The sequence below is a fragment of the Gekko japonicus genome, unplaced genomic scaffold (genome assembly GCF_001447785.1).
Source record: "Gekko japonicus isolate JY-2015 unplaced genomic scaffold, Gekko_japonicus_V1.1 scaffold7005, whole genome shotgun sequence".
Classification (NCBI taxonomy): domain Eukaryota; kingdom Metazoa; phylum Chordata; class Lepidosauria; order Squamata; family Gekkonidae; genus Gekko; species Gekko japonicus.
Window position 1 is genome coordinate 3,524 of NW_015167268.1, and position 11,580 is coordinate 15,103.

Consider the following 11,580-nt stretch of genomic DNA (forward strand, 5'->3'; position numbering starts at 1 on the left):
AATATGAAGGACCTCACCTCATTAAAACTGATAAAAAGTGCTGCCATACCAAGGACCTCAATAAAGCAGCATAAAAATATAGAACTCGGCCATAAAATAAAACAAGAAGCCTAATGCGCAAACCAGGAAAACTACAAAGAGAATGAAGTGTTCCAAAGTGAGGTAACCTGAGGTAACCAGAAACATCTTTGCCTTGAAATGAAATGATATGTTGCCAATACGCTAAAGGCGCTAATTTATTTATTTTCACATTTATATCTTGCTAAGGTTCTTTGGCTTGTGTGGCTAGCCAATAAACCACACAGTGAAAACAATTATCTAGGCAGTAAAGGGTAACAAAAGTATTTATTCGAATAAGGAACACCCTACAGCTTAATTCAGCCTGGGTGTTCAACAAGCAAATGCAATGAACCGACTTATATAATCTTTTTGCTCTTCCTCACTTTACATAATCACCGACATCATGTAGACATGTTCAGTTCAGTTTTCTTTGTCTGGTCAGTCATCAATCACATATTTGGCACACAGGATGGTAGCTGTCTAAATTTCCCACTCCTACAATACAGGTGCAGGTAATTATTTCTAATTTATAGTTTTGTTTATTCATTTGGCACTCCTCCCAGACTCCTATTACCTCTGACTGAACTTCTCAGACTCAGTTCATTCTCAATACTACATTTTGTCAGTTCAGTTACAAAATTCTACAAACTTAGTTCTTCTTTACACTTAATACATGTATATAAAAGTATTTTAAAGCATTTTTATAAACTTATTTTCACTTACAGTGAAAATTCTAAAGCATTAAACTGTTTACATGAATTCTTTTAGTGTTTCAAAATACCTTGTGACATTAAGCCCTTATAGATGTATTGATTTACACATTATTATTCATTTTGGTTCATCAGGAAATTTTACAGAATTATTTTTGATTATTTATGAAGCTGCTTCTGGTAAAAATTGAAGTAAAACACATAGCTCAGTTTAGCCTGTAGGAGACACTGTTCTTTTGTTGTTTAGTCGTACAGTTGAGCCCGACTCTTTGCGACCCCATGAACTGTTCTACAATACAAATAATTGACCCTTTTTAATCGGTGCCAAGAGTCATGATTTAATGCCCACCTGTGCCTTCTAATTGGCAAATGTGTATGATTTAATGACTTTTGTTTTGGCTGAACTCAATAGCTGGTTCCTCCCTGAAACTTCAAAAAGACACACTTCAGAACATCTCTCCTCGTTAGCCTTTTCTACGTACTTTCAAGTTGGCTGGGGTCCACACACACCTGCTTGTGTATAATGATTCTTCTTTAGGCAAGCAGTCTTTTGTCTCAAGCTAACAAAACTTAGAATTGTTGAAGCTTTAACTTTTTACAGACATCTTCTACATTAACTTGTCTTAAACATAACATGAAGTCTTAAAAACCAAACAATTATATCACCCTATTAGGCTTAGGCTCTTCCCTATGAAATAAAGGAGGGAACAATTGGCAGTAATTGCAAGCCTTCCCAATTAACATTACTAGCAAACAAAGCTTTGTTATAACTGTTCAAAATGTAAAGTCTTTTTCCTCTTTAAAATAATACAATACATATATAGATATTCTATCCAAGCATCTAATACATTGAATATGTTAAACATGATCTACGTCTCGTTTAACCATAAGTTCTCATTGAGAGCTGCTTCACACAGGGCAAAAACTGTTTCTAAACTTTTCACCTCGTTGGCAAATCTGTGCCAAGTTATTCTGACCAAAATTGGCAGAAACTTTCAATGAGGGAGGATCACACCTGAACTTCAAAGAACACGACTCCCTATTCCTTTGAAGTCAACAATTCCTAATTAAAAGGTTACATCACAAACACTCATTTTCTTCCATTAAAACAAGGGCTTAAAAACATGTCAATTTAAAATGATTGAAATCATTTGGTGTTATACAACACTGTCTAGTGTTCTAAAACAGGATGTTAATTCTCCAGAAGAAACCCAAAGAATTTTATCCCAAAGGTTTCTATAAGACAGCAATAATCAATTTAAAAAACATTTAAACCTGGGCATACTCTACAGATAGAAGATTAGGTACCAGGCCTAGTGTAAAGGCTTTGTGGAGTTACATGTTAGGGTTTACTCGCCATGATCTTTTAGCTAAGTCCCGCCTTGACACATTGCTTCATCCCTGAATGCTCTTTTCAGCACAACCTTCAAGGATCCCCTGTTTCTTTTCCTGTCTCTCCCAACAAAATAGTATATGATGGGGTTGATGCTGCTGTTGAATGAGGTAAAGAGGAAAGAAGTGTCATATTGAATGTAAGAAAGATGGTCACTGTTGAGACCGATAAAATGCATCACACTTAATGGAACAGCAAAGATGATAAAGAACAGGAGTGTGACTAAAATGGTGATGTAAAGCCTGGGTGGCTGACGTTTCTGGGAGCTACAGAAGATCTTGATGGACATTATCAGAGTGGAAGCAACCATAATGGGAGTAAAAACCAGGAGGTTGACAGTGAAAATAGCATTCAGCACCTTAAGATACTTTTCATCGAGGAAATAATAATCAAACGCCAACAACATTCCAGAAAGTAAGCCAGGGATGATCCAGAGGAGGAAGGAGACCACAATAGAAGACCTCCTTGGTCGATGGCATCGATACCAGATTGGAAAGAGGACAGAGAGACATCTCTCCAGGCTGATGGCTGTCAGGAAATACAAGCTTGCACTATACATGAAGAAAATGTATGGAAACAGTATGAAAGAGGCAAAATCTGAACCTGTATTGTGGAGACCTATCAAATGAAGTATAACTCTAACAGACAAACCCAAAAGGGCAGCAAAGTCAGCTATGGCCAAGTTCAAGATGTATGTCGTGAAAGGGTTCCTCTTAATGCAGAAGCTGAGGAGCCAGATGACCAATTCCATTCCCCACCAGTCCACACAAGCAGGAGAGGGCAGTTAATGAGCAGATGGGCCATCCGTACACTTGAAAATATTGAAAATAGCTTGTGTCATTGTATTCGACAGTGTTCTCCTCTCCACTGAATGGAGGTGCAACAGAGCTCACGTTCACCATGGTTTAAATGATGTCGCTTCCCCCCCTAGATGTTTTCATTTCATACCCAGACCTATGTTGAGCAAGAAAGAGAGAGCCAGTTAGCAAAGCCACGGGACAGAAGTAATCAAACAACCCTCTAGAAAATAAGAGTTTTTCGCAAAACCCTACTTGATGACAATCTGCATACCTTCGGAGTCTCCCTTTCCTCTTTCTCCCACCGGAGTTACCTCCGGTGTATTGGTTGCATTTGGTGTATCGGTTAACTGTGCGGACTCTCATCTGGGAAAACCAAGTTTGATTCCCCACTCCTCCACTTGCAGCTGTTGGATCACCTTGGGCAAGCCATAGTTCTGACAAGAGCTGTCCTTGAAAGCGCAGTTCTCTCAGAGCTCTCTCAGCCCCACCTACCTCACAGGGTGTCTGTTATGGGGAGGAGAAGGGAAAGGAGTTGGTAAGCCGCTCTGAGACACCGGGTGAAGGGCGGGGTATAAATCCAATCTCCTCCTCCTCCTCTTCTCCACCCCCTCCTCCTTCTCCTCCCCCTCCCTTGCCAGGTGAGACTTCAGAGAAAAGAACAGAAACACATAGATGGAAACAGATGTCCTCACAACCAACAGAAACGTGACATACATCTCACGTTGGGTCTTCCTCTTTTCCAGCTGCCTCCAACTTTTCTTAGTCTTTTCCAGTGACCATTGTATTCTCATAATGTGACCAAAGTACTATAGCCAGGGGTTGTTTCATAGAAAAAGAGCTAGGGGAATGCATTAGCATAACTCATTAGCATATGCCACACCCCCTGACATCAGGGGCCCAGTGGTGGACCTGCAAGGCCGGCGGGAGTGCGAGGAAGCCCCGCCAAGGCCCTCCCTGGCCCCAGGCAGGCAGGGGTGGGGAGAGGCGGGGAGGAAGCAACTTACCCTCCCTCTTCTCTTGCCTCCTCCTGGCTGAATGAGGGCCGGAAGCGGGGCGGCCAGAAGCAGGGGGCGGGGCTTCGTCGTGTGCCCCGCCCCCGCACCTCACCTGGGGGAACTGCGATCCCCCCAGATCCCCCCCAAATCGACCTCTGACTATAGCCTCACTTTTGTTTTGTTTTTTTCCCTCTTAGGATAATTACAACAGGGGCAACAGGGGTTTTGAAAACTCACCTTGAACCCAATGCTCCCTCTAAGCTGTGGGGTCTTGTGAGCAAACATTCTACTTTGTGAGCTACTGGCATTAAAGTTGTGAGCAAACGGTTTGACTACCGCATAGATGAGTTTGCTCTGGAGCCATCCCTTCCTGAGCTAAGACAAGAATGTGTGAGCCTGAGGCTAAAGAACTGTGAGCTAGCTCACACTGACTCAGCTTAGAGGGAACGCTGCTTGAACCATGGGGTGGATTTGGTGGGTGGCGCCTCAGTGCTGTTTTCATAGATCCAGAGGAGTTAGCCATGTTAGTCTGTTGCTGCAAAATCATAAAAAGCCCAGTAGCACCTTTAAGACTAACAAACTTTATCGTAGCATAAGCTTTCGAGAAACACAGCTCTTTTCGTCGGATGCATGGATCTGATGAAGAGAGTTGTGATTCTCGAAAGCTTATGCGACGATAAAGTTTGTTAGACTTAAAGGTGCTATTGGGCTTTTTACTATTTTCCAGTCCTTTTGAGACACAAACTATCATAAATCCATTAAGAATGGCTTATCGCCTCCCCCTTCATAATGACACTCCCCTTAAATTCAGGGACTTTTTGGTATTTTCCAATAATGTTATCAGTTTTCAGCCTTTAAATTCATCTTTAAATCTAGATAACAATAAAACCATAGCCAGGACTTTCCACCTAGGTGAGATGAAGTTATGTGATGTGATCCTCTCAAGTTCAGTGGAACACAGTGCCAATTAACCCTTGAATGTAGTGACCCTTTTTAAAGATCTGTCCATCTATGTGTGTGTGTGTGTGTGTGTGTGTGTGTGTGTGAGAGAGAGAGAGAGAGAGAGAGAGAGAGAGAGAGAGAGAGAGAGTATATGGGCGATTTCTCACTAGCCTTTGCGCCGCAGTCAAGCCTTAGTTTTGTAGTCACCCACTGAAGGAAGTCCTGTATGACTACATTTGTTCAACCACCTTGCACTGGTGATGGAACAGTGAAAAATCTGGATAGGAACATATAAAACATTTTTTTTTAAATGACCACCTGAGTTGAAAAGGAGTGATTGTAACAGAGATGTCAGCTGATCTGTAAATGTTGGTTATGGGTGATAGAGACTGTCAATAGCTGAGGCTTATATGATTAGTTCCTTTGCAGAATTAAACTATATCCAACCAACAGAGAGTTTCTCCCCACCCCCATCTAGGGAATAGCAAATCCTTTGACTGACATATGAAGTTCTTTGTACTGAACCATCTAGAAGACCACCCATCAGACCTGGCTTATATTTTTATCCTGTAGCCCCTGAAAGGGTAACCGGTTTCGGGCCACCTCTTTTCCTCAGTGGGATTGTGAGCTTCTAGAAATGGAAGGAGTCTGACTTCAGTGGTGAGGCTCATGTCTGACATCTCGGCTTCTCTCTGTTTTTAAAAGAATCTCCTCTCACGGAACACCTTATGGAACAGAACACTTCTACAGGAGGATTGTATGTTTCAGCTTAGGGAGAGGAACATATCTGGGATTCAGATGTTTATGGCAGGGAAGAAGGATGACAAGAGAGCCCCCAAGTAGTTCTAATCCCTTTATTTCCAGTTCCAGTGGTGTGATTCCTCTTCAAAGGATGCCAAAGAGTGTCTAGAGAAGGAGATTCCATTTTAAAAAAAGAATTTGTAGCAGAGTGTGTCCCAACCTTACAGGTTTTCCTTGTGGATTTTAAAACTGAGAACTTTTAACGGAATCTGCCTGTGACGAAGGAAGAAACTTTTGGCACATGGAATGGCATCGTGCCTGGATTTAAACTGGGGTTTCCTCTGTACAGCCTTCCTCCTCCTTGAAAACCTTCTGGAGGATCATCTTCATGCTCTCCCTACGTCTGGACTTCCATTGCCTCCCAACCAGGAAGTAAATGACGGGGTTTACACCACTATTTAAACAGGCTAACAGAAGTGCACCATATGGCATGTATACTTGAACATAACCGAGATCAGAGAGGATCTTCATGACATTCAGTGGAAAAGCAAAGAGGAGGAAGAAGAGAAGAGTCACAGCAAGACGATGGTCAAAAGCCTTCCCCTCCGATGCTGTCGAGCTTTCAAACAGACTTTGACGAACAGGGACACGGTGGCAATAGTTATGACTGGGAGGCAAAGCGCGGCATTCACCATAAACTGGTAATATCCTTCAATTCCTATTACATATAGATTTAGGCTTTGTAGAGTGCCGGTAATTGCAGTAAGCAGGACGGAGAGGACCCATACGAGTGCGCATACAATGGTGGACAAATGTGGGGGCCGGTGGCATCGGTGCCAAAGTGGGAAGTAGACGGCCACGCACCTGTCAATGCTGATAGCCGTCAGGAGAAATTGACTAGTGCTGTACATTAACAGGATCAGGTTAAAGGACACCATTAAAATGTTATCGAAACTAGCAATAAATATTAACCAGGGGGAAACAGTATTAACTATAACTGATAGGAGGACCCCAAAATCAGCCACAGCCAAGTTCAGGACGTAGGTGCTGAAAGGATTCCTCTTAATGCGGAAGCCGAGAAGCCAGATGACAATCCCGTTCCCCACGGCTCCGAAAATGCAGGTGACCAATTCAGCATAAGAAATCACTTCTATAAAATTCCCAAGACTCTCATTGCTTCCATTATCAGAGGGGCTATGAGATGAAATATCTTCTGAAGTACTGTCATAATTTTTGCTGCCATTCGGGAATGAAGGGTAAGTATAATCAGGGTTATCCGGGGCAGCATCCTTCATGGGAAGAGTTGACCAGGTGATGTTGGTTGTGATGCTCGATATCGGCTTTGTGGATTCTTGTTTTCACTCCTGTTAGGAGAAAGGACACAACAGATGCTTCGAATCCTGTTTTGCAAATACGTGGCTAAAGTTTTCAGCCTGACTTCGCTCTGTCTGAAAATGGGTTACTGGTGGGGTTAATTTCCATAGAATCATAGAGTTGGAAGGGCCCCTGAGAGCCATGCAGTCCAACCCCCTGATCAATGCAGAGTCTGCCTAAAGCATCCCTGACAAGGGTCCGTCCAGCCACTGCTTGAAGACTGCCCATGAGGGGGAGCTCAGTTGTGAGCGAGCGAGTTGGCTACTGTATCAATTAGTTTGCTCTGGAGCCATCCTTCCTGAGCTAAGGCAAAAATGTGTGAGCCGGAGGCTAAAGAACCACAAGATAGCTCACACTAACTGAGCTGAGAGGGAACACTGCTTCTAACTGAGCCTTTTAACCGGAGATGCCGGGGAGAATTTCTGTTCCTGTGAGAACTGCTTGAAACTATTATACACATCCCTCTGAAAAAGCTTAGGCAGTATAATGGAATCAAATTATTCTTTTCCCTCCATTGCATTGTTTGTTGTTGTTGTTGTTGTTCTTCTTCTTCTTCTTCTTTTGTACAGAGTATTCACGTCAGGTCTTGGTGAGGCTAATAAGTCTGGCAGGAGCAGGACAATGGCCTCTTAGCTCACCTGCAGCCGCCAGGTCACCTCCACAAGGGACAGGGTCTGCCAGGACGGGACAGGTTCCTGCTCTGCATTTCTCTCTACCTCTTTCAGATTCTTCAGGTAAGGAACCTTTGCTTTACCGGAAGGAACTCCTTCCTAGTAAGTTTACAACAAGCTCATTGCGCGGAGCTCACAGCCAAAGCTTCTGCCCCGAAGAAGAAGAGGAGATTGGATTTATGCCCCGCCCTTCACTTGGAGTCTCAGAGCGGCTTACAAACTCCTTTCCCTTCCCCTCCCCACAACAGACACCCTGTGAGGTGGATGGGGCTGAGAGAACTCTGACAGAAGCTGCTCTTTTTCAAGGACAGCTGTGCCAGAGCTTGTGACTGACCCAAGGTCACATCAGCAGGTGCAAGTGGAGGAGTGGGGAATCAAACCCAGTTCTCCCAGATTAGAGTCCGTGCACTTAACCACTACACCAAACTGGCTCTCCTAAGCAGGGTCGGCCCTGGTTAGCACTTGGATGGGAGACCACCAGGGAAGTCCATGGCTGCTCCACAGAAGCAAGCAATGGCAGACCACCTCTGAACCTCTGTTGCCTTGAAAACACACTGGGGTCACCATAAGTCAGGTGCAGCTTTCTTGGCACTTCCCACCACTGTAAATTTTTATCTGTTTATTTATTTTGACTCCCATCCCGCCCTCCCCGCCACAGCAACTAAGGAAAAGGTGTTTATTTCAAACCACGTACTTATTAGCCTAACCAAGACCTGACATGAATGCTCTGCACAAAAGAAAAAGAAGAATGAAAAAATGATGCAACAGGGAAAAAAGAGAGTCCACCTCCCTAGGTTCCTTTCCCTGTGGCTGAATTCTCATAACCGCTTAACTCACTTACCTCTTCCCCTTTTCGGATGCTCTGTTGCTGTGCTTTGATCTTTTCCTCCTGCTTGCAGTCCCCACAATCAAGGTTTCAGGACCAGCTTGAAGGGAAGAGTATATACAATGTCTAGATAGGAACTCACAGGCTGGGGCAAGGGATGCTCTGTCTTCTTGGTGCTTGGGGGGGGGGCAACAGTGGGAGGGCTTCTAGTGTCCTGGCCCCACTGATGGACCTCCTGATGGCACCTGGTATTTTTTGGCCACTGTGTGACACAGTGGTGGACTAGATGGGCCATTGGCCTGACCCAACGTGGCTTCTCTTATGTTCTTAAGAGCAGAAGTCAGTCAGTGGCTATTAGCCACAATGTCTAGATAGGAACTCTCAGTCTGGGGCAAGGGATGGTCTGTAGTCTTGGTGCTTGGGGGGGGGCAGAGGGTGGCAACAGTGGGAGGGCTTCTAGTGTCCTGGCCCCACTGATGGACCTCCTGATGGCACCTGGTATTTCTGGCCACTGTGTGACACAGAGTGTTGGACTAGATGGGCCATTGGCCTGATCCAACATTGGCTTCTCTTATGTTCTTATGTTCTTAAGAGTCCAGAAACCACGTCACATACAAAGACTGGCCTCTGACGAAGGAACTCACAATGCCGTTTCAAAACGTAAATGTTCAAAGTGGAGGCACACCATCAAAGGAGTGGAAAGGGAGAAACAGGGTTCAAATGTCAGAAAGGAGCAAGGGAGGAACAGGAGCAGACGGATCCAGAAATGGGAGGGCTTCATTTCAGTTGGTATGAGGACTAATGGGTTGAAGCTGAGGAGCTGATAGGAAGTGTACACTGTGAGGAACAGAGTGAAGAAAAAGGAAGACGTAGAACCGCCAAGGAGATGAAGTCAGTATTGTAAAGGGAACACATGCAGAAAAAGTCTTACCTCCTTCAAGAAGTCTTTGGGAGAGAGACCCAACTGAGCCTTCTGGTAGGAACCAAGACTACTAATGTTCTAACCCCACCCCCAATAATGGGTTGAAGCTGAGGAGCTGATAGGAAGTGTACGCTGTGAGGAGCAGAGTGAAGAAAAAGGAAGATGTAGGACCGCCAAGGAGATGAAGTCAGTATCGTAAAGGGAACAAATGCAGAAAAAGTCTTACCTCCTTCAACAAGTCTTTGGGAGAGAGACCCAACTGAGCCTTCTGGTAGGAACCAAGACTACTAATGTTCTAACCCCACCCCCAACAGTCTAGTATATCTCCTGCTGAGCAGGAGATTAACCCTTCGCTTACACCCTCCCAAAGCCTGTGAAACAGTATGAGAAACTCACCAGAGATCCATATCAGGTAAACTGCCGAATCTGAGCCATCGACAGGGATGTGGTTATTTTGCCCAGGGTCCCCTGGCCACTGCTATCTACAGGGCCATGCTTACAGGTCATTTCCTGAATCTTTTTGAACTGAGACGTGAAAACACCACTCCTGTGACTGGCGTTGGCTTAGATAGTTCTGGAAGAGTTGCAGGGTCCGGACGTTCAGGACCATCATGTGGAGAATACACATCCCTATCATGGGACTCTGATGCCTGTGGAAGAATCCACCTCTGGTACACCATTCCACCCACTTGACTCCTCAATATCCTTGAGCTCAGGTTGTCCTCATGGTGCTGCAGGAGCTTCTAAGGTTTCCTGGCTCTCAGTGAGAGGCAGGAGCTGGTCCACACGGGATCTCCATCATGTTCTTTTCCCGGGGCTGGAGATTTCCCCACCATGCATTAGTCATCTATCTCCAAAAAAGCATTTGTCTGAGACATAGATGCAGAGGGTAACCATGCTGATCTTCAGGATAACAGTTATATTCCAGTCCAGGAATATCTAAGAGACCAACACAATTTCAGAGTATGAGCTTTTAAGACTCAAAGATCCCTTTGTTGTGAGAAATACCTTTAAAAATATTACTATTTGTGTGTGTGTATGACTGTGTGTGTCTGTGTGCACACATGCCTGGAAGTCATGGCTGACCTCTGGTGACCCCTAGTAGGGAGGCAATAGGTGTTCAGGGAAGTGGCTTGTCATTGCTGCCCCTGCATCAAGATCCTGGTATTCCTTGGAGGTTTCCCTTCCAAGTACAAGGTAGCTCCTTATAGATGCATGAGGCCTTTAATCATTACAGAGAAATGGAATTTAGGACAGGGGACAGTGGTAGCCTTAGAACTCCAACGAGCTATAGAGTCTTTCACATCACATACAAAAAGTATGTCCCTTCCTGCCACAAGACAAGCCGTGGGCCGCGTTCCATCTATTGGGACACCCTGCTCACCAATGTTAGTTAGAACTAGTGCTTTTTGGCAGCATGGTTCTTGCAGGGGCTTTTTGCTCTGAGGTCACTGTGACTCCACAAGGACGAAAACGATATTCTCTGGAACACTGTTCTTCCTACCATCGATGGTGTGCAGCTTTTGCCAGAAGAGTCCATGTTCTTGAGTCATACTGGATCCCGGTCTAGTGTCAAAGAAGGAGGTGCCCATGAGAGTGAAAAATGTTTTCTTTCCAGCTACATCTAGTGAGGAAACTAGCCCCCTCTCTGGAGGAGTCTTATCTGGCCATGCTGATCCATGCTTCGAGACTAGATTACTGCAACACACTCTATGTGGGGCTGCCCTTGAAGATTTTCAACTGCAGCCGGGGTAAAATGCAGCAGCTCCTCTGTGACCTAGAGCTAACCAGTGGGAGTATTGTACTCCTATCCTGATGTCTCTTCAGTGGCTGTTGATTAGTTTCTGAGTCCAATTAAAAATGTTAGTGCTCTCTTTTAAAGCTTTTCATGACTTGGGGGTTCACAGACTTGAAGGACTGCCTCTCCCAGTCTGTTCCCATGAAGCTCCTTCAAAGTCTGTTATCATTCCCCCGTATAGAACCTTCAATCAAGTATACACTGCTTGTGGATGGTACTTGTGAACAGGTCTTAAAGTCTTTAAAACACACCGCCACACTGGGATGGTCTGCAGCCACCATGTTGCCACCCACCCTGGAACCTCATGGGCCCATAGCAGTTGTGAACATGATTGTCCCCAGGGCTATT

General features: G+C 44.7%; 1 protein-coding gene across 1 annotated transcript; it reads right to left on the bottom strand.

The window, feature by feature from the left end:
• Nucleotides 1-2,140: 2,140 nt before the first annotated feature.
• LOC107112123 (mas-related G-protein coupled receptor member D-like) lies at nt 2,141-6,936 on the bottom strand. The gene is given in 3 exon segments (XM_015413196.1): nt 2,141-2,714; nt 6,114-6,214; nt 6,217-6,936. Coding segments are annotated over 3 exon segments (1,395 nt in total).
• Nucleotides 6,937-11,580: the final 4,644 nt, after the last annotated feature.